This window comes from Eumetopias jubatus, unplaced genomic scaffold (assembly GCF_037043125.1).
Source record: "Eumetopias jubatus isolate StellerSeaLion01/CBP00866 unplaced genomic scaffold, mEumJub1_p1.0 scaffold_2, whole genome shotgun sequence".
In the NCBI taxonomy this organism is placed as follows: Eukaryota; Metazoa; Chordata; class Mammalia; order Carnivora; family Otariidae; genus Eumetopias; species Eumetopias jubatus.
In genome coordinates this window covers 134,260,774-134,287,875 of record NW_028274808.1, presented here as the reverse complement: position 1 = coordinate 134,287,875, position 27,102 = coordinate 134,260,774, and the positions used below count along the sequence as shown (strand labels likewise).

Genomic DNA, 27,102 nt, shown 5'->3' with positions numbered 1-27,102 from the left:
AAAAAAAAAAAAAAAGACTCACCTTTGCCTGCAGGCTGAGGTACTGCAAACCCAGGCAATAAAAAGGGTGCCCCTGTGGTAATACCAGCTGGTTTTAGTTCACTGACACCATATGTTGTTAGGGAAGTTATCAGATTAACCAGATCTTTCAAGGCATCTTTGGATTCTGCTTCTTTTGCTTGTTCCAATCTAGGAAGAGTATGGTTTAGTAAATATATTTTCTCTTTTGTTGTACTCTCAAATTTAATACAGAAAGAAATTTTCAATTTGTATATGCAGTAAGTAAATGTATAAAGTACTCCAAGAAGTTTCTTTGTACAATTTTTCCTTATATAAAAACATACTATTTTTTTTAAATCTACAAATTTTATTATAAGACATTACACCATAATGAAAGAAAATTATAATAGGCTAAGACCTTATATATAAGTGCTGATTTTGCATTTAACAATGTTATTTTAGGTAGATCACTAATCTTTGGTAGAAAGTATCTATAAAAGAATTACATTAAATGTCTTTTTTTTAAAGATTTTTTAAAAATTTATTTATTTGACAGAGAAAGAGACAGCGAGAGCAGGAACACAAGCAAGGGGAATGGGAGAGGGAGAGGCAGGCTTCCTGCTGAGCAGGGACCCTGATGCGGGGCTCGATCCCAGGATCCTGGGATCATGACCTGAGCCGAAGGCAGATGCTTAACGACTGAGCCACCCAGGAGCCCCACATTAAATGTCTCTTAAGTTCCCTAAAACTCTAAGATTATAAAGTTTCACCATTCACAACTAAAAACTTTATTAACCATTTCTTTCTGAAGACATTTTCTGTTAACAATTTTTAAAAATGAATTTCTTGGAAAAAGTTCTAAGTCTTTATCTGTATCTCATTAATTAATTCAGATACTCTCATTAGAATACATTTAAATAAAGTTCTGAAGAGTCTAACAATTTTTTAAAACAATATTTCTTTAAAAGAAACATTTGGAGTCATTATGGAATTATCTTTTGACTGTGGCTTTACTGAGAACACAAAATGGGGTGCAAAACTATCTCTTTTGAAGAGTAAGATTTATTGGGGCTTCCTCCCTAATAGAACTAATTATTCTCATTAAAATAAAGCTGAAGAATGCACTAAAGTAGAAAAAAAGTATGTTTAACCTCACAACTAAGACACTTTTTAATATTCTGATATGGTTTATAAACTTGCCTTTTTTATTGTAAAAAGTTTGGTCTTAATAATAGTTATTTTTATACCATATACAGAATTTTATAACCTGTTTTTTTGATTTACCAGTGTTAACACAAATGCTTCTCCTTTTAATATAAAAACCTTATAGATATTCTTTCAATGGTCATGGAGAGCCAACCACAGATTTGGGGAGAGGGAGGTGGGACAGCCAGTAGAAATCAGAATATAGGAGCACTAATACACATAAAATTTTGTCTACATTTAGGATTATATTTTTAGGATTAATAACCATAAGTGAAATTATTGTGTCAAAGCATATCAACATTTTTGAGGCTCTTGACTGTATCTGATCAACCTGCATTCTCAAAGGATTACACCACTTAACACCCCCCTAGTAGTGTGAAATGCTTACTTCATCAACTTTTATGTCCTCCTTTGTAAACTACGCTATATATGCAAAATTGTATTCTGGGGAGTTGCTTAGTAGTCGTGGCAACTAGGTTAAACTGCTGTTAGAAATAAGGAGTTTAAAAATAGTGGGGTTTACAATAGATCAAATGATTTAAAAGTAAGTAATGGGCCAGGAACAACTAGTGAGACATGAGTAGTTTCTTCCTAATAAATTTGCAACCAGCCATTTCCCCAGGATACGCATGAAAACATTTGGGATGGAAAAGGGGGGCTTGTGAAACATTTTGTTTTATATATACATTTGTAAGGTCTCATTCAATCTACGTAATTATTCTTGTTATTAACTACATTAATAAACCACTGGTATAGTAGGAAATCCCAAAAATATAATTAAGCACGAGTTTACACTTTAGGAAGATGTTAATTAGTTCATCTAAGCTCTTCTCCCTCAGCTACTGAAGAACAGATTTACTTCCACACCTAACCACGGACTCCACCACGTTTATAGCCTGCATTTGTGAGCTTAAACTCACTTTTTATACTCTGTTGACAGGAATAAAAAGAAATGATTAAAGCCAAAGGGATAAAGTATACACTGAGTAAGTGATTAATTCTTTTTGCATAGCCCCAAACCACGTTGTTTCCATTGACAAAAAAGACTGAATAGACATTTAAAATATTCTTAAATTGTGGGGTTTTACCTAAGCAAGAGATCACAAAGGAAATTATATCCTTGCCATATCCGAAAATCATCCAAAAGAGTTTGGGAAACATCACTAGAATCTTTGAGGAAACAAGAAAGCCCAGCAAACATTTCAACAATTTCTAGGGGAGACAGGTCATCTGATTGCTGCATATTCTGAACACATGTAGATAAACATTCTTTTTCTGCAAAAATTAAGAAATAAATATGTATTATTTATGTCAATTGCTTAAAAAATTTTTATTCTTAAACTGGTGTTTAATGAAACATTAAATTTTAATGCATCTATAAAATACTGTAAGATAAATGTTACACATTCTCAAGTAAATATAAGATTCAAATTCACTGGAAAAGCTCTGCCTCTAAGTAGTAAACAAAGGGTTATACAAGAAATGTTGAAAAATATTTGACATTTATTATAATTTTTATATCATACTTGGATGTTTTTCATTAAACAAAATGATTGCTTGCTGCCAAACGATATTTTTGATCTTTTATGTTAGGATAGTGAAAGGATGGGAAAAAGAAAACTTATCTTCAAAGTTTAAAAAGAAAAATCCAATCATTAGTTTAAAAGCTCAAATTAGAGTGAATATGGACCAATGAGATACAGAAATACTTCAGGAAAGAAAATTTTTTAAACTACATTTGCACTGTATATTACTCATTTAAAGCATAGTTATACCTTCTCACTGACTTTGGCGATTAAAGGATTTTCAAAAAAGATTTTCTCTCAGCCACCTGCAGGCACATCTGCAGGCCTAGTCCAGCCTCCCAGTCATAGAGACGCTGAGCCTGGACCTTCGAGCAGGCTGTCACACACTCCTCACCTACAGAAGCTTTCCCAGCACAGCCAGGGTTTTGAGCCTTGTGGAGAGGTGCTGTGGGGATGGGACGTGTGTCACAGAAGCCCTCACACAGCTGGGCAGGCACTAGGGTGTGAATATAACTCATTTGTCCTTGTAGCCCCTTCTGATCTTTTAGTTAAAGCAAATTTTCCACGGAACACTCATAACTTAGTAAAAGCATGGAAGAGTATGGTTCGAGCAAAAGCAGGCTGACTCATGAATCATGAACAAATTTAAGAATAGAAATGGGGTTCTGAATGAAGCATAACTCACTGTGATTTATTAGTTGTTCCAGGAAATAAAATAGAGTGTAAACTCTCAAAAAAAAAAAAAGTTTTCTCTCTCTTATCTTTAACGAAATTTGTCTAAAGAAACCCAATGCCACATAACAAAAGCTAAGATTTAACATGGGAATGTAGGCAAGAACCATTTAATGACTGACTGATGTTAGGTGAATAAACAAACAACTGTACTAGAAATTATTTTGTAAGATTTTCAGGAAAAAATATATGAGAAGTAAACTATATGAGCTACTACACTGCCTCCTATTAAGACATTTTAAAGGGTAGCTGACACTTACACAGGAGTTAAACAGAATGCACAATTTCTCCTCAGTGATGATAAAGAATCCACCTAATTTCATTTATGCCCATTGGACACTTACCTATCTACTTATGAAATACCTTCAGAAAAGCTTTAAACTATAGTATCTCAAAAAAATTTATTTTTTCAGTAGAGGAGTAGGGAAGAACAGGCTACGACACCAAACTTAAATTATTATTAAACATTTACATGACAATGAAATTACTTCAACTCTTATAGATATCCACTGTTTGGAACATATAAAAATTTCTTACATTTGAAATGTCTCACAAAATTTTTTTTTTCTCCTGGCAAGTATCATTTTTAATTTAAAATAGAATCTTTAAAGAACTGAGAGATAAAAAGCAGACTGCCGTCACATGAGGAAGAGAAAACTGAAAGAAACTTAGAGCACCAAAAATGAACATAAAGAAATATTCACCATGAATATACTTTACTACATTGACACTAAGACCGTGACGGGATATGGTCATAAGGACTTCTCCAGCACTCTTCCTCCAAGGCAGGTTGTAGGGAGGGCACCAAGAGGTTATTGCACTGAATAAAAGCTGGAGATCATCTTTTTGAGCCAGCTCCTCCGCCGGAGAAACAAAACTGCAGAGTTTCACTAAGATCTAAAAAACAAAACAAATGTGTATTTAAATAAATGAATGGTTGGGTAAAGGGAGGAGCTAGAAGAGGACTAGATCTGATTATTAAAAACTCTGAAAGTCCAGGGTTAGTATTACGTGATATCATTAAAGCCACAATGATGGGTGCTCTAACTTAGGCAACGTTAAAAAAAACAAAACATCTATAATTTAGAAGTGTGTTATGTTAAGACAGTAAGCCAGACCTACTTTTATCAGCTTATTTAAAAACAAAAAACAAAAGGGGAAAAAAACCCAACTTTGTTTACTATCCTGTCTTCTCTGTGGTATTTTTGCATACTGACTCTGAAATGGAATAACTTTCAAGGTCAACATTTTGGTTTTCTCATTTGGTTCTTTAATTCTTAGATTGTCATAGGTGAGATGCAATTTTCTTCTCTAAAAAGGACAGTTTTAGGGAGGTGAGAAAGTAAAAACAGGTCTTGAAAAGTGTTTCTGAATTGTTCCAATTTCTATACAAGTAGAAGGGGATATTACAATAATAAAATCATCTTAATTCAGAAGTATCTTTCAGTTAAGCCTAGTAGCCAAATATCTTCTAAGGCTTGGCTTTTGAAGAAGATTCAAAACTTCTTAATCTTTGGAATGAGAACTTATTCCTTAACTATGATTTGTAGAATACACATTACACAAGTACTCAAAGCACTAAGAGCCACTATTTGCAGAATTCAGCCAAGGTTTCTGCCCTCGATGGATTTTTTTCTTCTAATCTTGACTCAGCGTCAGGAATAAGTTAACTTTTCTTCTCCTTGCTCAAATTCTTTTCTAAATATTTAAAAATATATGTAATAATGAATAAAGTAAGTATAATTTAGGTAAATTTTATTCTCTTGAAAGATAAGTGCTTCATGAAATTTGAGTATTTATCTGTGGAGAAACTGCTAAATATAAAAAAAGTATTTAAAATATGTTTTGTCTGAGAAAGATAGGTTTTACTTTTCCTATTACCTTCAATGCAAAAATTTACTTAAATAGAAGAGCTTTCTAATTCATAGCTGCCAAATATGAGGAAGAGGGGAGAAAAAGGACCAAGAATTCAGAGAAATAAGATATTTACAAAATTGGTAAATACAGGTATTCCTCCCCAAAGACACACATAGAAATGCCTGGAGAAATTGTTGGATACTGACTTAATACATGTAATAGGTATTATCTTTTCCCATATGTGTCAAATGCAACAAAAAAGATAATTTGAAAAAAAGATCGTCAACTGCAGCAAAAATATCTATCCTCGGAAACGTGTATTATCAATTATACCTTTCACTGGTTCTCATTGGATGTCATTTCTCTAATTTGTAACATAAAAACAAACCCAAAAATACTTTTTTCCAAATCAAATCTTTGTTCTCAAAAATGAACTGGATTTAATTCCCTAAATTTGCTGATTCTTAAAATAACTAGTTCTTAAAGGCAAAAGGATTCTCAGAAATAATCTCATGTAATCCTTTCATTTTATAGAATAAAAAACCAAAGAGTCTATAGCTCATTCCTCTTCTCCCATACACTAACCACTTCCATTTATAGGGACTCTTGATTAAGTCTAGCCAAGTGTGGCAGAAAAAGAACTGGCCACATCAACACAACAACAAAAAATCCCACAAAACAACAAACAAAACAACACAATGAATGCCTACATGAAGCAGTACCAATGCTAAGGTCCCAGGAAACCATCTGTCACGTAACATAAACATATGGATTTCAACTTTCATAAACAATATGTGTTCTGAAAACATTTAGTAAGTCTGTCTCCACTGGCATTCTAGACAAAATGGTGACCACAGTGTCTAGCCTGTAAGGAGAAACTAAAACGAGGAAGTGAGGCTGAAGGAGCCCTGGATTAGGAGGTGGGAAGAGCCAGGCCCCCATCCCTGCCACGCAACTGCTGTGGATCACAGCCTCAGCTATTAGTTTCTGTAACTTTAAATGGGGAGTTTCATTCAAATTCTCTTTGAAGTTCCTTTTGGCCTTAACATTCAATGGTTCCAATATGCTGAAATGAATCCCACATTCATTTGGAAACACCCACTGCATTCAGATAGAGAAAACATTTTTTTAAGTTTCAGAAGAAATCTTTGCTATACTTATTTAGCATTAAATACATAAAATTCAGCTTCCATTTATTACCTAAGGTATTAATTAGTTCTTTAGAAAAGCTTTATTGAAATAGGGTTACTAGTCTAAAAAGCAAAGAATAACCCACCACATTCATTAGCAATGTCTTAAAGCAGCTTTAATTCCTATGGGATTTACTCCTTTGTTTAGTCCCATTGCTTTTCTCATCCAATCTAATTCAGGACTCAGATAAACATAAATTCTAATCCTATTTCTGCCATTTGCTCTCATCATCATTTTGTGGAAAAAGAAAACCTCCAAAGTCATGGGTTGTCTTCCAAATTGTATGAGATAATGGAGGCTACCTAACCACTAGCAAAAAGTTATCTAAGAAATCCAGTGTTCAACAAATATTTGTTGAATTAGTACTTTATTGATAATCCTGTCTTTTCTTTTTTTTTTAAGATTTTATTTATTTATTTGAGAGAAAGACAGCATGAGTGGGGGGAGAGGCAGAGGCAGAGGGAGAAGCAGGCTCTGCTCTGAGCAGGGAGCCCAACCTGGAGCTCAACCCCAGGACCCTGGGATCACCACCTGAGCTGAAGGCAGATGCTTAACCGACTGAGCCACCCAGGCGCCCCATGTCTCTTCCTTTCTAAAACTGCCTTAGTCTCCCTCTCTCCTGTCCCTTCATTGCTCACAACTCCACAAAGCTCTGCAGCAAAGACCCCATTACTACAAGGTACAATCGTCACCTGTACCCACCTCCACCTTATCCACTGCAGATCCGCTGTCCTCTTTGCTACTGACAATGGCGGCATTGGTGGTGGCAAGAGCAGCAGTCACAGGGACTTTCAGGTCATGTCTACCACACCCAGGACAGAGAACCATCGCCTTGTATATTACTCCACTTAATCCTCACAAAAATCCTTTAGGTAGGTTTCATTATCCTTATTTCAGAGGTGAGAAACCTGCATCTTAAGTTACGTAATTCCAGAGACCTGAATTTAAACAGGTGTGGTTTCTGTTTTTTTTTTTTAATGGAGGTGAAGACATGTAACACAAAATTTATCATCTTAATCATTTTTAAGTATAGAGTGGTGTTCATTACATGCACGTTGCTGTACAACAGATCTCTAGAACATTTTCATCTTGCAAAACTGAAACTCTATACCCACTGAACAACAACTCCTTGTTCGCCACCCTCCAGCTCCTGGGAACCACCACTCTACTTGCTAAGAATTTTACCACGTTGGAGTCACATAAGTAAAATGATGCAGTACCTGTCCTTTTGTGTCAAACGTGGTTTTTTTAATACTCTATTAGTCCCATGGACAAACCATATTCCACATGTGTGTACTCTGTTTTGAAAATGTTCTCCCAAGGAAGGATATCAAAATGATGGCAGTATTTCCAGGCTAACTAACAAAGATCTATTTAAACCTTGGTTAACTGCTAATGCTATTAAAAGATAGCAGCAACAGTGGTGAAGAAGGACTTCACAAGCAGGGAGCAGAGGAGGTGGCAGAAGCCACTAAAGTAAACTGCCTTTTACAAGTAAAATATTTATAGGCTAGGAATTTCCTGTATTTAGAGCAACAAACAGAATTTCTTCGTATTTTAAGAAATATTGCCCCAAATTTAATATGATGGTCAACAGAAGTTTTTTCTTGCTTATTTCATTTTAGAGATGTTATTGCTTTATCAAAGGTAACCTTAATAGTTGAATCTGTCCAGAAAAATAAACTTGTTAATGCCTCACTCCATTACTCCTTAAAATAAGTGTTCAGATTCAAGAAATGTGACAATTATATGAGATAAAGTCAATAATAAAGAGCACGGAAGGGGTGCCTGGGTGGCTCAGTCAGTTAAGCGTCTGTATTTGGCTCAGGTCATGATCCCAGGGTCCTGGATTCTAGCCCCGTGTCAGGCTCCCTGCTCAGCGGGAACCCTGCTTCTCCTCTCTCTCTGCATCTGCCTCTCTTCCAGCTTGTGTGCTCTTTCTCTTTCGCTCTTAAATAAAATCTTAAAAAAAAAAAAAGCATAGAATACTACAGAAAATGGAATAGGCAGAACATCTCTTTGAGGAGTGCACCTCTTTCACTTTAAATAGACTGGTATTGATGGGCAGACAAACAGCACCTTCCATACCTGTACAAAAACTTTCTGGAGTAGTCCACGACGTTCTGCTAGAGGTAGCTCATTCTGTGCACCTCCAACGGCCTCAGGCACATGTGGAAGGTCAAAAAACAGATACAAACATTTAACCAGGGTGGAAGGCACTGACATCGTTGTCATGCAGTCCACGGTTTTCTGGAAAACAAACCAATAAATAAGTGAACAGGTAGATAGACAGATATAATTGTAATTGGTACAGCTAAGGAAGGTCACAAACGTTAAGCCAGAAGTTAAATCATTAAGTCACAAATTTTAAGCCAGAAAATTATATGTCAAAATAACTTTTTAAATGCCTGAAAATTTTAAAAAATTACTCCACAGTGACAAATACTCATTTTCCATTTGGACAAGTTTGCTTTAATCCAAGATTGAGATGTGTTTGTTATTTATTAAGTTTGCTATTTATTTATTAAGAGGCATCATGTTTCAAAGAACATAAGCTTTGTGATTTAGAAAAAGGAAACATAACCATAAAATTGGGCAAACTAATTCTGCTGGACCTTACTTTCTTCTCCTATAAAACAGATATAATGCCACGTAGGTCTTAGAGTTAATATAAGCATTATATAACAAATGTGAGATATATTAAGCACTAAATTACATGCATGTTAATAGTTGCTTGACTGTCACTTTTATTCTTAATATACGTTCTTGGGGCTGGAAGGACACTTGAGGGATATAGCCAGCACTGACACACAAAAAATCTCTATCATTTTCAACAATTCCCAAAGGAAGAAATTCCACCTTCTATGGTGAATCTTTCACTATTCTTAAGAAGTATGCTATAATAATTGCCAAATTTTCTCATGGTGCAGTTTGGAACAAAAAGTTTTACCACACTGGAGATCAAGAGGCTGGCATCATCTGTATTTAGTTTATTAGCTTTTTCATCAAGCATTTTTTGAATGTGTAGGGTATGTCTGGCAGTGTGCTAGGAACGGGGCATGCAGCGACCCCTGCCCTTCAGAAGACTGTAGTCTACTAGCAGAAGCAGGTTCAACTATGATTTAATCTCTTAAGTGTAGCAATGATAGTACACACAGGCTAATCTAGAAGGGAATGATCAACACTGCCAGGAGTGGAATGGAGAAAGACAGGAATTAAAGAGGGGAAAGATCACCTGGAAAACACATAGGCGGTATGTTTCAGGAACCTGAGTCCAAAACTGTTAATTCCTGAAAAGCCACAATAATAATGTCTAATCTTTATTAAGTGTTAAGTATAAAACAGGCATAAGGCTAAGCATTTTAATTATCTATTATCCTCCATCAACCCTACAAGACAGACTCTTATTATTGTATGATCCTGACTTCCCACATGAAGCATTGGAAGCTCATCACTGACATAACCTGCCTCAGGGGAGAGAGTTGGTTCAATGGTCCCCAAGTGGGAATGTCTGATAACCTATGTACGCATATGCTCTCCCACTCTGGTTTGACTTTTATTTTGCTGGCACTGGAGAACCACTGAAGTGTTATAAACAAAGGAGCAACAGAACCAGAGTTCAGAAAATTAGCTGGTGGTAGTCTAGACCTAAATTAGATATGAAGAGCAAGAAAGCCAGGGTAATTAGGAAACTAATACAGAAAACCATATGAGAGTTGGGGCCTGAACTAATGCAGTAGCAGGGTGATAAGAGGAGAGAGCCTAAAGAACAATCCTTTGCAAACAAACAAACAAAAGAACAATCCCTTGCATGATCTGGTCCCTTTCTACACATCCAGCATCGTTTCCTGCCTCTAAATATTTCAAAAACCCTTTGCTCTTCCCACTAAGATTATTTCTAGTTTCCCTTTGTCTCCCTATATCTGACATTCAGTTTCAAGGTCTGCCCATGTCAGAAGCTTCAATTCCTCATCTACCCTCCCACCCTCACCTACAAAATTTTAACTCTCACATTCCACATTTCTATTTTCATAGCACTACACAGACCCCATGACTGCATTTTATAATATTATCTTCATCTACTCCATGTCTGTCATCTACATGTTGATTTAGGACATGTTTTAGTCATCTCTGTACCTTACCGCTACCAACAGGAAATGGCAGGCAAACAAAAAAGCCAACTCAAAATACACAACACTCAATTTTCTTTTAAAATGTTTCTTTTTCGGGCAAGATACCGGGGGAGTAGGAGACCTGGATTTCGTCTGGTCTCAGGAATTCAGCTGAATAGGAATCAAACCATTCTGAACACCTATGAACTCAACAGGAGATCGAAGAAAAGAATAGCAACAACTCTTTGAACAGAAAAGCGACCACTTTCTGGAAGGTAGGACGTGCGGAGAAGTGAATCCAAGGTGATATTCGGGAGGATAGATGGCGGGGGAGGGGGCCTCCGTCGGCCGCTTCTGGCAAGTGATAGAGCCGTGGAGCACAAAATCGGAACTTTTAGAAGTCGGCTCCGCTGAAGGACGTCGCTCCAGTGGCTAAGGGGGCGGGGGGTGGAACCCTCGCGGGACAGTGTGGTCTCAGGACCCTTGGGGTCACAGAAAGACCGGGGGTGCCTGAGTGCGCCAGAGCTACCAGGTATCGGAGCGGGGAAGCCAACTGCAGAGACGGAGCCGAGGCGTGGGCTCTCAGCTCGGGGTTGCCATAAACTGTGATCCGCGGCCCAGTCGGGCCACTGCTCCACCAGCAGGGACCCAACAAGCGGCAGAGCCGGGGAGACTCCCCTTCCTCCCCCGGGAGGAGCGGCGCGGGAGTGCACCGCAGGGATCTGCTGGGTTTGGAGACTCCACACAGGGTCAGGTGCCAGAGAAAGAAACGCTCGGTCACAGGCTGGGTGAGCACGGAGTGCGGCCAGAGACCGGGGAGACGGGAGTGACTGCTTTTCTCTGGGGGCGCACTGAGGAGCAGGGCCGCGAGTTCTCGGCTCCTCCAGGCAGAGATTGGGAGGTCGCCATTTTCACTCTCATCCTCCAAAGCTGTACGGAAAGCTGGCAGGGAACAAAAGCTCCCAAGAGCAAACCCGAGCAGATTACTAAGCCCGGACTGTCAAGGGCGGGGCAATTCCACCTCCAGCAAAGACATTTGGGAACCACGGCAACAGGCCCCTCCCCAGAAGATCAGCAAGAACAGCCAGCCAAGACCAAGCTTACCGATCAATGAGAACAGCAGAACTCCAGCGCTAGGGGAATATTGCACATAGAATTCATGGCTTTTTTACCATGATTCATTAGTCATTCAAAGTTAATTTTTTTAACTGGTTTTTTCTTTAATATTTCTTTTTCCCTTTTTTAACCAACATCTTATCAATCCCTTTTTTAAAAAAAAAATTTTTATTTTTCATTTTTAGAATCATATTCTATCCCTTCATAGTAGATACCCTTATTTTTGGCATATATATATAAGTTGTTCCCTCTTTAAAATTTTGAGATACAGTTTCTTCTAACAGATCAAAATATACCCTAAATCTCTAGTGTATGGCTTTGTTCTAGTCTCCTGCATGATCACATTCTCTCCCGCTTGTTTTTTTAATCCTCTTCTTTCTTTTTCAAGGACCTTATCAATTCTTCTTTTAAAATTTTTTATACTTTTCACCTTTATAGTCATATTCCATCCCTTCATTGTATCAACCCTTATTTTGTACATATATAAGTCTTTCTTTCTTTAAAATTTTAGGAGGCACTTTCTTCTAACAGACCAAAATACGCCCAAAATCTAGTGTGTGGCACTGATCTATGCACTAGCCTGATCATATTTGATCATATTCTGTTTTTTTTTGTTTTGTTCTTTTTTTTTATCTTTTTCTTTTTTTCTCTTTCTTTTTTCTTTCTTTCCCTTTCTTTTCCCCTGGTTTCAGGTCTTTTCTGCTTTGCTTACAGTATATTTTCTGGGGACGTTGTTAACCTGTTAGCATTTTGTTCTCTCATTCATCTATTCTCCTCTGGACAAAATGATAAGACGAAAAAAATCACCTCAACAAAAAGACAAAGAGGTAGCACCGTCTGCCAGGGACCTACTCAATATGGACATTACTACGATATCAGACCTAGAGTTCAGAATCATGATTTTAAAGATACTAGCTGGGCTTGAAAAAAGCATGGAAGTTATTAGAGAAACCCTTCCTGGAGAAATAAAAGAACTAAAATCTAACCAAGTCAAAATCAAAAAGGCTATTAATGAGGTGCCATCAAAAATGAGGGCACTAACGGCTAGGATAAATGAGGCAGAAGAGAGAATTAACAATATAGAAGACCAAATGATGGAAAAATAAAGAAGCTGAGAAAAAGAGAGATAAACAACTACCGGATCACAAGGGCAAAATTTGAGAGACAAGCGATATGATAAGACGAAACAACATTAAAATAATTGGGATCCCAGAAGAAGAAGAAAGAGATAGAGGGGCAGAAGGTATATTGGAGCAAATTATAGCAGAGAACTTCCCTAATGTATGGAAGGAGACAGGCATCAAAATCCAGGAGGCACACAGAACCCCTCTCAAAATCAATAAAAATAGGTCAACACCCCGACATCTAATAGTAAAACTTACAAATCTCAGAGACAAAGAGAAAATCTTGAAAGCAGCTTGGGAGAAGAGATATGTAACCTATAATGGTAGAAACATTAGATTGGCAACAGACCTATCCACAGAGACCTGGCAGGCCAGAAAGGACTGGCACGGTATCTTCAGAGCACTAAATGAGAAAAATATGCAGCCAAGAATACTATATCCAGCTAGGCTGTCACTGAAAATAGAAGAAGAGATAAAAAGCTTCCAGGACAAACAAAAACTAAAGGAATTTGCAAACATGAAACCAGCCCTCCAAGAAATATTGAAAGGGGTCCTCTAAGCAAAGAGAGAGCCTAAAAGCAGCATAGACCAGAAAGGAACACAGACAATACAGTAACAGTCACCTTACAGGCAATACAAGGGCACTAAATTCGTATCTTTCAATAGTTACCCTGAATGTAAATGGGCTAAATGCCCCAATCAAAACACACAGGCTATCAGACTGGATTAAAAAACAAGACCCATCGATAGGCTGTCTGCAAGAGACTCATTTTAGACCCAAAGACATCCCCACATTAAAAGTGAGGGGGTGGAAAACCATTTACCATGGTAATGGACACCAAAAGAAAGCTGGGGTGGCAATCCTATATCAGACAAATTAGATTTTAAACCAAAGACTGTAATAAGGGATGAGGAAGGACACTATATCCTACTTAAAGGATCTATCCAACAAGAAGATCTAATAACTGTAAATATCTATGCCCCTAACATGGGAGCAGCCAATTATACAAGCCAATTAATAACAAAAACAAAGAAACACACTGACAACAATACAATAATAGTGGAGGACTTTAACAGCCCCCTGACTGAAATGGACATCATCTAAGCAAAAGATCAACAAGGAAATAAAGACTTTTAATGACACACTGGACCAAACGGACTTCACAGACATATTCAGAACATTCCATCCCAAAGCAAAGGAATACACATTCTTCTCTAGTGCCCATGGAACATTCTCCAGAACAGATCACATCCTAGGTCACAAATCAGGTCTCAACCAGTACCAAAAGATTGGGATTATTCCCTGCATATTTTCAGACCACAATGCTTTGAAACTAGAACTCAATCACAAGAGGAGAGTCAGAAAGAACTCAAATACATGGAGGCTAAAGAGCATCCTACTAAAGAATGAATGGGTCAACCAGGAAATTAAAGAAGAATTTAAAAAATTCAGGCAAACCAATGAAAATGAAACAAAACTGTTCAAAATCTTTGGGATGCAGCAAAGGCAGTCCTAAGAGGAAAGTATATATCAATACAAGCCTTTCTCAAGAAACAAGAAAGGTCTCAAATACACAACCTAACCTTACACCTAAAGGAGCTGGAGGAAAAAACAGCAAATAAAGCCTAAACCCAGCAGGAGAAGAGAAATAATAAAGATCACAGCAGAAATCGAAATAGAGACCAAAAGAACAGTAGAACAGATCAACGAAACTAGGAGCCGGTTCTTTGAAAGAATTAACAAGATTGATAAACCCCTGGCCAGACTTATCAAAAAGAAAAGAGAAATGACCCAAATCAACAAAATCATGAATGAAAGAGGAGAGATCACAACCAACACCAAAGAAATACAAACAATTATAAGAACATATTATGAGCAACTCTATGCCAGCAAATTAGATAACCTGGAAGAAATGGATGCATTCCTAGAGATGTATCAACTACCAAAATTGAACCAGAAAGAAATAGAAAACCTGAACAGACCTATAACCACTAAGGAAATGGAAGCAGTCATCAAAAATCTCCCAACAAACAAAAGCCCAGGGCCAGATGGCTTCCCAGGGGAATTCTACCAAACATTTAAAGAAGAATTAATACCTATTCTCCTGAAACTGTTCCAAAAAATAGAAATGGAAGGAAAACTTCCAAACTCATTTTATGAGGCCACCATTACCTTGATCCCAAAACCAGACAAAGACCCCATCACAAAGGAGAATTACAGACCAATATCCTTGATGACCATGGATGCAAAAATTCTCACCAAAATACTAGCCAATAGGATCCAACAGTACATTAAAAGGATTATTCACCATGACCAAGTGGGATTTATCCCTGGGCTGCAAGGCTGGTTCAACATCCGCAAATCAATCAACGTGATACAATGTACTCACAAAAGAACGAACAAGAATCATATGATCCTCTCAATAGATGCAGAAAAAGCATTTGACAAAGTACAGCATCCTTTCTTGATCAAAACTCTTCAGAGTATAGGGAGAGAGGGTACATACCTCAATATCATAAAAGCCATCTATGAAAAACTTACAGTGAATATCATTCTCAATGGGGAAAAGCTGAGAGCTTTCCCTGTAAGATCAGGAACACGGCAGGGATGTCCACTATCACCACTGCTATTCAACATAGTATTAGAAGACCTAGCCACAGCAATGAGACAACAAAAAGAAATCAAAGGCATCCAAATCGGCAAAGAGGGAGTCAAACTCTCACTCTTTGCAGATGATATGATACTTTATGTGGAAAACCCAAAAGACTCCACCCCAAAACTGCTAGAACTCATACAGGAATTCAGTAAAGTGGCAGGATATAAAATCAATGCACAGAAATCAGTGGCATTCCTATACACCAAAAACAAGACAGAAGAGAGAAATTAAGGAGGAGTCAATCCCATTTACAATTGCACCGAAAATCATAAGATACCTAGGAATAAATCTAACCAAAGAGGCAAAGGATCTGTCCTCAGAAAACTATAAAATACTCATGAAAGAAATTGAGGAAGACACAAAGAAATGGAAAAACGTTCCATGCTCATGGATTGGAAGAACAAACATTGTGAAGATGTCAATGCTACCTAGACCAATCTATACATTTAATGCAATCCCTATCAAAATACCATCCACTTTTTTCACAGAAATGGAATAAAAAATCCTAAAATTTGTATGGAACCAGAAGAGACCCCGAATAGCCAGAGGAATGTTGAAAAAGAAAAGCAAAACTGGCGGCATCACAATTCCGGACTTCCAGCTCTATTACACAGTTGTCGTCATCAAGACAATATGGTACTGGCACAAAAACAGACACATAGATGAATGGAACAGAATCGAGAGCCCAGAAATGGACCCTCAACTCTATGGTCAACTCATCTTTGACAAAGCAGGAAAGTATGTCCAATGGAAAAAAGACAGTCTCTTCAACAAATGGTGTTGGAAAAACTGGACAGCCATATGCAGAAGAATGAAACTGGACCATTTCCTTACACCACACACAAAAATAGACTCCAAGTGGTTGAAAGACCTAAATGTGAGACAGCAGTCCATCAAAATCCTAAAGGAGAACACAGGCAGCAACCTCTTCGACCTCAGCCGCAGCAACTTGTTCCTAGAAACATCGCCAAAGGCAAGGGAAGCAAGGGCAAAAATGAACTATTGGGATTTCATCAAGATAAAAAGCTTTTGCACAGCAAAAGAAACAGTCCACAAAACCAAAAGACAACCGACAGAATGGGAGAAGATATTTGCAAATGACATATCAGATAAAGGGCTGGTATCCAAAATCTATAAAGAACTTGTCAAACTCAACACCCAAAGAACAAATAATACAAACAAGAAATGGGCAGAAGACATGAACAGACATTTTTCCAAAGAAGACATCCAAATGGCCAACAGACACATGAAAATGTGCTCAACATCGCTCGGCATCAGGGAAATCCAAATCAAAACCTCAATGAGATACCACCCCACACCAGTCAGAACGGCTAAAATTAACAAGTCAGGAAAAGACAGATGTTGGCGGGGATGCGGAGAAAGGGGCACCCTCCTACACTGTTGGTGGGAATGCAAGCTGGTGCAGCCACTCTTGAAAACAGTATGGAGGTTCCTCAAAAAGTTTAAAATAGAGCTACCATATGATCTAGCAATTGCACTACTGGGTATTCACCACAAAGATACAAATGTAGGGATCTGAAGGGGTACGTGCACCGCAATGTTTATAGCAGCAATGTCCACAATAGCCAAACTGTGGAAAGAGCAAAGATGTCCACTGACAGATGAATGGATAAAGAAGATGTGGTATATATACACAATAGAATATTATGCAGCCATCAAAAGGAATGAGATCTTGCCATTTGCAATGACGTGGATGGAACTGGAGGGTGTAATGTTGAGTGAAATAAGTCTATCAGAGAAAGGCATGTATCATATGATCTCACTGATATGAGGAAATCTTAATCTCAGGAAACAAACTGAGGGTTGCTGGAGTGGTGGGGGGGTGGGAGGGATGGGGTGGCTGGGTGACAGACATTGGGGAGGGTATGTGCTATGGTGAGTGCTGTGAATTGTCAAAGATTGTTGAATCACAGATCTGTACCTCTGAAACAAATAATGCAATATATGTTAAGAAAAAAAAGAAGAAGAAAATAGCAGGAGGGGAAGAATGAAGGGGAGTGAATCAGAGGGGGAGAGGAACCATGAGAGACAATGGACTCTGAAAAACAAACTGAGGGTTCTAGAGGGGAGGGGGTGCGGGGATGGGTTAGCCTGGTGATGGGTATTAAAGAGGGCACATTCTGCGTGGAGCACTGGGTGTTATGCACAAACAATGAATCATGGAGCACTACATCAAAAACTAATGATGTCATGTATGGTGATTAACATAAAAATACAAAATTTAAAGAAAATGTTTCTTTTTCGTGGTGCCTGGGTGGCTCAGTCAGTTAAGCGTCAGCCTTCGGCTCAGGTCATGATCCCAGGGTCCTGGGATGGAGCCCCGCATTGGGCTCATTGCTCAGTGGGGAGCCTGCTTCTCCCTCTCCCACTCCCCCTGCTGTGTTCCCTTTCTCGCTGTGTCTCTCTCTGTCAAATAAATAAATAAAATCTTTAAAAAAAAATTTTTTTTTTAAATAAAATGTTTCTTTTTCTAGTTAGGTGATTACTAGCTTTTCCCTTTCCATTAGGCAAAATGGTATGATTTTTCATTTTCATTTTATAACTGATATACTAAAAGTATAACTTGGTATCCAAACTAGTAATCGGAAACATCTGCAATTTTTTCAAAAAGTGATTAGGTTTCTCCTCATTCTTCTCTTACACTTTTAAGGCAATCTGTCCATTTGTACACATTTAAGTTAATCCACATTCATTGACTTTCTACTCTGTTAGGTATTTTGTAAGGACACACTTTCTGTTCACACCTGAGAAAGCATCTACAGAAAATAAGAATAAGACTGAGAAATATTCCAGGGCGCCTGGGTGGCTCAGTCGGTTAAGCGTCTACCTTCAGCTCAGGTCATGATCTCGGGGTCCCGGGATGGAGCCCCAAGTAGCAGCTCCCTGCTCAGCGGGGAGTCTGCTTCTCCCTCTCCCTCTGTCCCTCACCCCCACTCGTGCTCTCTCCCTCACTCTTTAAATATATAAAAATTAAAAAAAAAAAAAACTTAGAAATATTCCAATTAAAAATGATTATTTTATATGCTATTCTAAACCAAACCAAATTTTGGTCAGTAATATGGAGGCATTTATAGCTACCATCAACAGCAAATAATATCGACATTTTGATGGTCTTCTGGTATGGTCACTGATACATGGAAACAGTGGGCCTCTTGAGGACTATCTGAAGGTTACTTGGGGTAAATTAACAGCTCCATTTGCCCAGGACTCAGGGTTGTCTGGGATGTGGGCCTTCCGGGCTAAAATCTGGAAAGTCCCAGGTACATCAGCACAAGTTGGTCTGATTCCTTTTGTGATTTAAGAAAGAAACAAACAAACCTAAACTAGCAAACAAAAAAGGGAAATAGATCATTCTAAGGGGAAAAAGTCCAAGCGCTACTACTTGAGGTTAGTGACTAGTGTCAGGATACAGTTACTAAAGAATATGCACTGTTTCTGCTGCAGCCTGTCACTGCAGTATGACTAGAGTCACTGTCACCTCTGTCAGTCCCATTATTAAATGATGTGAGTTGTTTGAAAGCCCACTGTAATTTAGAGAGTAGCCATTCTCAAGACTGATACTAACTTTGATAGGTAATTCTACTTGGAACTGTAGAAAGTTGAATAAACTTTCATGCCCACAACATCACAGGCCAAAAATCAGGTATCCAAACAGCTCATCACTGAGTAGATGCAACACAAATCACGGCAGATGTTTAAAGGTGATGGGGGTGTGTATGTGGGGGGGTTCCCGCAAGCAATCTCCAGAATAAATCAAATGGGAAGGGAATATATATTATCCTAAAAATGTCAGTATTCCCCTATTTTCCATAAAAATTAGAAGAATTTAAAAATATTTTCCATGTCATTTACTCCTTATTAGTGAAGTGACCAAATGATTCTTCTAGGGCAAGGGCCCTAACATGGGTCACAGAAGCGTTTGGTCTGGGCCAGATGGAGCCAGGGCTCCGGGCTACTCGCCTACAATCACAGAAGTCCAGCACTGTGCCCCACACATGTACGCACGCTATCGTGTTCCACGTGTTATGACACGACAAAGACGGAAAACATTGTTCAAGTTAGGCATTTCCTCAGGTGTAAAATTTATAAAACAGAAACCTCCTCATAGAGATGTTACAAGAAGCATGAAATAAAATATAAGAAGCATTAGAAGAATATAATGATTATCATAAAACCTTATTTGGGTACAATGATAAATTTAACTTCACAAAATTCCAAGAGGATAAAAAAAGAAGTCAAGTTATCAAACATAAAAACAAAGAACTTACCTGACCAGAGGATGCTAACAAATTAATTGTTGTCAGAAGCATCCAACCTCTACTGGCTTCTTCACTCTGATTGATTTCTAGGAACTGGACTATGGCCCGACTTGCAGCTTCTATAAAACCAAAGGAAAGCCATGAGGTGGGGGGATATCACATATAAAGTGGTTCTTCTTTAAAGCCTGGCAAAAAAAAATGATCATTTACTAAGCACACGCTTTATATCAGCACAACTGCATGCTCTGTGTAAAATCTGTTAAAAAGAGCAATATTTTAATGCTTTATCTAGGCCCTTACAGCATATCGTCATATCAATACAGAAGCGGAGAAGTCAACCTAAATATTTCAGGGACAGTTACGTCACGAGCTTGTCAAAAAGAGTCAGGAGAAAGGTAAAATTTGAGCTAAACATACCTGGAAAACAAAGATATGTCTGTCTAGGAAGTGGGAGGGAAGGCACGGGACAGAGAAATTGAAAGCACAGTATTAAAACAAAAGTGTAAATAGAAGACTGAGCCTAATAAGTAAGATCAAGACAAAGAACAGTAATAACACTGCGTTAATACTCTACAATTTTCAGAATTAGAGTCCAGCATCGACAGTAGTGATAGAAAATCAAAGCCAATTTATGAAGAAGGTAATCTAAAGGCTGTTGACTCTCTGCGCAAGAGAAAACAAGTGTAGTTTCTCAAGCAAAGCAGATGATGAAAGGATCGTTCTAAGACTATGTAGTGGTGATGTGTAAGACAAACTGGAAGGGCAAAGACTCTGGTGGAGGTGATCCAAATCAGGAGCCGCCCCAGTGATATGCACGAGGGGCGACTTAAACAGCCGACAGTAGGAATAGTGAATGTCAGGCACAGAATGGCAGCGTTGGAGGAATCTATGAAGTAAATTTAGTTATGGTTTGAGAGGTTAAGGGAAAATGGACAAATCCTGAACCATGTGCTTAATTTCATCAGCACAGAGCTCATCAATGTTTCTATCAATATATGAGATGAATTAAAGTGTCAAAAAAAATCTCTGAGAGGGGCGCCTGGGTGGCTCAGTTGGTTAAGCAACTGCCTTCGGCTCAGGTCATGATCCTGGAGTCCCGGGATCCAGTCCCGCATCAGGCTCCCTGCTCGGCAGGGAGTCTGCTTCTCCCTCTGACCTTCCCCCCTCTCATGTGCGCTCGTGCTCTCTCTCTCTCTCTCTCTCTCTCTCCACCTCCCCCCTTCTCTCTGTCTCAAATAAATAAATAAAAAAAAAATCTTTAAAAAAAAAAAATCTCTGAGAAACAAACTGAGGGTTTTAGAGGGGAGGGGGGTGGGTTAGCCTGGTGATGGGTATTAAAGAGGGCACGTATTGAATGGAGCACTGGGTGTTATACGCAAACAATGAGTCATGGAACACTGCATCAAAAACTAATGATGTAATGTATGGTGATTAACATAACAATAAAATAAAATTGGAAAAATAAAGTGTCAAAAAGTAAGTCCAATCTGTTCACTTATCAAAACCAACCTGATAAGTTGCTAATGTACACTTAATACACATCATAAAAATGCAAACTGTAGAATAAATAGAATTTAGGTTGCCTTCGAGGTATTTTTTTCTTCCATTTAAGACAATCAAGATAAAAGTGTTTCATTAAATAATTGAATGAATACAAGACTTACATTGGATACTTTGCTGGGCATATTTCATCTTTATATACTTCCATTTCAAAGAGTATTTTAATAGGAAAAATTTTAAATAGCTTAATTTTACTAAGTCTTAACTGTATAACAAACACTCTTTTAGGTACTTGAAGATTTAACTCATTTAATCTTTACAAGAACCTTATGAGTTATTTTCTATCATTATACCTGTTATAATAATACAAACTGAGAAACGGAGAGGATGAATAATTTGCCTAGAGCCACACAGTTAGTCAGTGACAGAACTTATATTCAAATCCAAGCTGTCTAGCCTGTAAGAGATAAAGATAGTGATTTAAAAAAATTTTTTTACTGGAAAAGAGGGAAGCCAAAAGAATCCTGGCTTATTTTTAATATTTCAGTATCGTAAAAGTGTTGAAATTCTTGTATTCCTCTTTTCACTGATTTATACCCTCTCGCCCTCTCTAGAAAATAAACATTGTGGGAGCAGACTCCTTGTCTGCCTTGTTCACTGCCAATCCCTAGTATGAAGCACATCACTGGCACTAAGTGGGTAGTCAATACATATCTGTTAAATGAGTGAATAAGTCAAGCTAAAGAGGTCAAAGGACATTTTGAGCTCAACTTGTTAAAAACATCAAGAGTGTTTGCGTCTACTGTGGATAACAGAGATTCCTGAAAGTTCTGAGAAGGGGAGTAATAATATAAAGAAAGTAATGTTTTAAGGCTAGTTAAATTGTGAAGGTCTCAATAGAGAGGGGAGCAAACAAATAAAAGAATGTCACTGAGAAACATTCTTTAGCAATTGTGGCCTGAGATCATTAGTAAAAATTGATCTGCAAATTTTTCTTGCAAACCTGTCATGGGCCAGGTTTTAACACTATATAAGTGTTATATATATATATATTTAACACATAAGCCCTCTTTCCTTAATAGGAATTAAATGCTCGTGTAATAAAGATGACTCCTTTCCAGTAAGTAAAATTCTCAAAGGCTGACATGCTGTGCTTTCATTTTCTAGGCTTCTGCACAAGTTAGGCAACTCTGGTGTTAAATTGTGCATTTCCAACTTTATAACTCAACATATTAAAAAGCTACCTGCAGTCTTCAAATTGATTATTCCACCATGAAATCAATGTAAAAAAAATTCTATTTCATAACAACAACAACAAAAACACTGATTAGAAAATGAACTGGTCAATACCACCTATGCTTCTGACAGGACAAAAAGAAGAAAGATGCTGAAGAGACGAACAAAGCTACCTTCCCGGTATGAAAGCTAGAGAGCTACAGGTAAGACACATTCTGAGGGAATTGCAATGCCACCCATGTTTTTTAACATAATGCTATTAATGCTAAAAGAAAATTGGACAAATATGTCTTTTCTGCTATTCAATAACTGCTATTCGGTAAGTTGTCAATTATGAACAATGAATGCTAATGCTTACTTTGAGAACCAAAACACCAAAAATGTACCCTCGGCTTGCAACAGTTCTATTTACCTGAGCGACAGTGGGCATTTATACAAATGTGTGGTTACTCTTGTGTTGGTTGACAATGAATATTAAGGTATTCCTCAAGATAAGAACAGACAAATAACAGATTTTTAAAAACCCTCAATGTTCTAATTGTTATTAAACATTACAACAGTTCAATGGATCGCTGAGCTGATTAAATAATACACGGGAAAATAAAGTTTGAAAAAGACCAAGATAGTGTAATTATTAACAGTATCTAACAACTTTACCAACTTAATAACCATCCTTTTTTGGGAAGAATGTAGAGAAGACCTCATTGACAAAGGATCTTTAGATAACAAATGTATTCATAAGAACTATCTCACTTTCACCTACTTATTTCAGTATGCTGCCATTCAAAACACCTTAATGGGATCTCCCACTTTTTATTTTAAATGAGTCAAGAAGCTCACTGCAAAAGTCTTGAACATTCAGTGTGATCTTTAAAAATTACATATACTAGAAAGTAATTTTAAATTAAACCTCCACAAATCATAGTTTCTTAGAACTTTGAAAGAAAAACATTCCTAGTAAAAAAAAAAATTGCATTAGGATCTTTCAATTTCACTAATATTTAACAAATACAAATTTAAATGATTTAACTGAAGGTTGTAAGAGTTAATGAAAGGAACATATATTAATATTAACCCATATTGAGAGTTGCCAATCATTCGATTCAAGCTTTAGCTTTCACACTGCATTTCAATACATAAAGTTAACTGAAAAATACAGAAATGGAGTTAGTAGAGCTCATTATTAGATTAATAGAAAGTAGACAATTTTAAAAGAAATTTAAAGACAGAATATAAGTGAATTCAGTTAGACAACATTCAGAACAATCAGAAGGCAAAATTTAGTTAGTGCGATACAATTTTTCCTTTGCATTTAAGCATAGTCATTTTCAAACTTATGCAACAGGATGATAATGGGAAACAAATCCACAGTATTATTACATTCTTTTTTCATTAATGAAGAAACCAAGCCCTAAAAAACTCTTTCCCATCCCCAAAAAACTTCCACAAGTTAGTCAGAAAAATAGTAGTAGAACTCATAGCTTCCATGCTCTTTTTTCATTTGATAATATACAACCACACCTTGGGAATAAAATTACCTGAGGGTGTTGTGGCTTTGAAATCCTTGGAGGACAGCGGGGCACCCTGTTTTTCTGTTTAAAAAAAGAGGCTGGGTTGTCTACTCAGGGATTCAGTACATTACACTAATCCCACCACAGATGCTGTATAAGATGCCAATTGTGCCAAAGCATCCACCAGCTTCTCCATCACCAGGCCGCCGCCCACTGGGGATCATACCATTGTATTTAACAGCAGCATCTATCACACAGTGATGTCATTAACAATAAACTGAAGATACTACTTTTACATGGGTGGAGATTTTTTGCTTCAGTGACATATACGGACCACATGCCTTTAGCACTAAGCAGACTGCATAGTCCAACTTAATAAATAAATACAAGAGGCAGGAAAAAGTCTTAAGTTATACTCTGCACACAATATGGCCACAAAATTATAAATTTTCTCAAATTAGTTGAGGGCCACTACATATTTTTAACAAAAGCCACATGGAGGCAATAACCAAGAGAGAATTATGGGAGACACAGAGAAAACGAGAACTGTCAAACTGCCCTCATATATTACACATCAGTCCTTGATTCCATTTTGCATGTTTCCATTTTTACTAACTTCTGATGGATTCAAACAAGAGAATTGCAGATAAGCATATCTTCCTACTGAGATAACTACAATCCATATTACAAGTGATCTGATAAAAAGACTTGATATGTGAGGGGTAATTAGGTAACAAACAAAATAACAAGTACTTTACACCAAATTCAGAGGAGTCCTGAAAAAATAACCTTGCTGTGATGCACAACAAATAGAGAAAACTTTCAAATGAATCACAGAGGGCTCAATTTCTGGAGAAAAATTATGTGCATGTAAATTATAGCAAAATTACTTTCAATGATAACTTCCTGTGAAATAAAGGTCACGTAAGATATCAAAAGTAGCCAAATTCATAGAAACAAAAGGTAGAATGATGCCAAGGGCTGGGAGAAGGAGGAGATGGGGAGTTGCTGTTCAATGAGTATAAAGTTACAGTTATACAAGATAAAAAAGGTCAGGAGACCTACTGTAAGACACTGCGCTTCGAGTAAACTGTACAATACACTTAAAATCAATCAATCACAAAATGAGAATGGGATATATAAGAGGTAAAATGATTCAGGGGCACCTGGCTGGCTCAATTGGTTAAGCAGTGGACTCCTGATTTCAGCTCAGACCATCATCTCAGCGTCCTAGGATCAAGCTCCGGATTGGGCTCGCATTGGGCTCCAAGCTCAGCGCAGAGTCGGCTTTCCCTTCTGCCCCTCCCCCCAACCAACTCAGGCTCTCTCTGTCTCTCAAATAAAATCTTAAAAAAAGATGATTCAGAATGTACCTAGGGATCTTGAAAATTTTTTACTAGAAAAATCAAAAGATCAAAAAATCTCCATCAAAGTATCTTTTGTAAAGACTTTTATTTATTTATTTGAGAGAGAGGGGAGAGAGAGAGAGTGCATGAGCAGGGGTGGGGGGCAGAGGGAGAGGGAGAAGCAGACTCCTCGCTGAGAAGGGAGCCCAAGGCAAGGCTCCACCCCAGGACCCTGAGATCATGACCTGAGCCAAAGGCAGCCACTTAAATGAGTGTGCCACCCAGGCACCCCTCCATCCAAGTTTGATAACAAAATTGACCAAAAGAAACTTCCAATGTTAAAAACTAAAAATAAAAGAATTCCCACAGCCAGGGGTCTTTAAGATTGATAAAGGAGATGCTCCAAAATTACACTTTTCTCTCTTAAACACCAGTAAGTCTGGCTTTTCTAACACTACTCCAATTCTCAAAGCATTTAAAAAAAATAAACAAGCAAACAGAGAAATCCTCTATCAAAAATCAGTAAAGATTTTTTGAGCACCTCATCTGTGACAAGTAGTCCTCTAGGTGATACAGGGGTGAACACAAGAGACAATAAAATTAAGTAAACGAGATATCTCAGATAACAAAGCTCTATAGGAAGTATTTAAGGTAACTGAATAAAATATTCACTGGTGTGGGGATAGAGGATAAAGGATCTATTTGAGATAGGGTGATCAGGAAAGGTTTCTCTCGTGGAGGTAATATCTACAAAACTTGAATTTCAATTCAATGGATTCTGAAGTTAATAAATTTCAATAAATTTTAAAACTAAAAATTGTACGGAATTATATGATCTGGAAAAATATATCTTAAAAACACCTGGAAATCAAGAAGTCAGCAATGGAAGAGGGGCTCAGGGGGCTCTATGTACTATATTTGCAACTTCTGGTGGGTCTAGAAGTATTTCAACATAAAAAGTTAAAGGAAAAACTTGTGTAACTATTACTGTATTTAACAATAAGACATCTTGTACGCCATTTAAGATACTTTTCATTTTGTCGAAAAACCTACCCTATATATGTAAAATCGTAAGAGGATTTAGGAAAACAAATCTCTAGTGCAGAAAAGCGTTTTTCTACAAAGATGCAGATTAGGTATTTAAAAAGACAGCAACAGAAAACCAAGTATAAATACAGTTTGGGGAATATTTTATTCTAATCTAGGGATATCACTCAAGAAAGAAAATTCAATGACAGGAGTCAGTATAGAACAGAAAAATTTCCCTTCATGTTACCTGTTTAAAATAGCTAAAAAGGCATAAAACACACAAATCTTATATTTAAGAGCAACTTCTCTGTTCTACAGAAATAACTGAAATCAGGAAAAGACAAAAAGGATGGAGTCCCCCTGCGCATGGAGAAACAAGAAGACAGGGCTGGGAGGTTACCTTAAACCATCTTACCACCTTTCACTGAACTTGCTTTAAGGACTGCAAGTATAATTAAAATCATCTCACTTTAAAATCCATACATCAATTAATATAATGTACTGCTTCTGAATAAGAGATTTAGTCCCTCGATCTAAAAATATTTTAATGGCTATTGCTCCAAAGACCCCATAACGGGCTCCGGTTAAAGATGGAAGGTTGTGCACATGCATTTACCTCTGCTTTCTCCTGAAGTCCCACGGCTATGAACTGAATTGTGCCCCTCTCCCTCAAATTCCT

At 37.5% G+C, this 27,102-nt stretch overlaps 1 protein-coding gene across 4 annotated transcripts in view; it reads right to left on the bottom strand.

Annotated features, from left to right (window-relative positions):
- WDFY3 (WD repeat and FYVE domain containing 3) overlaps positions 1-27,102 on the bottom strand; it is a 266,518-nt gene that overhangs the window by 134,948 nt on the left and 104,468 nt on the right. For all 4 annotated transcript variants that reach the window (XM_088021121.1, XM_088021123.1, XM_088021122.1 and 1 more), the window contains 5 exons: positions 19,811-19,920; positions 8,601-8,762; positions 4,169-4,361; positions 2,295-2,481; positions 23-189 (listed from right to left, as the gene is read on the bottom strand). In XM_088021121.1, coding sequence (XP_087877247.1) covers positions 23-189; positions 2,295-2,481; positions 4,169-4,361; positions 8,601-8,762; positions 19,811-19,920 — 819 coding nt within the window. The remainder of the gene's footprint in view (positions 1-22; positions 190-2,294; positions 2,482-4,168; positions 4,362-8,600; positions 8,763-19,810; positions 19,921-27,102) is intronic.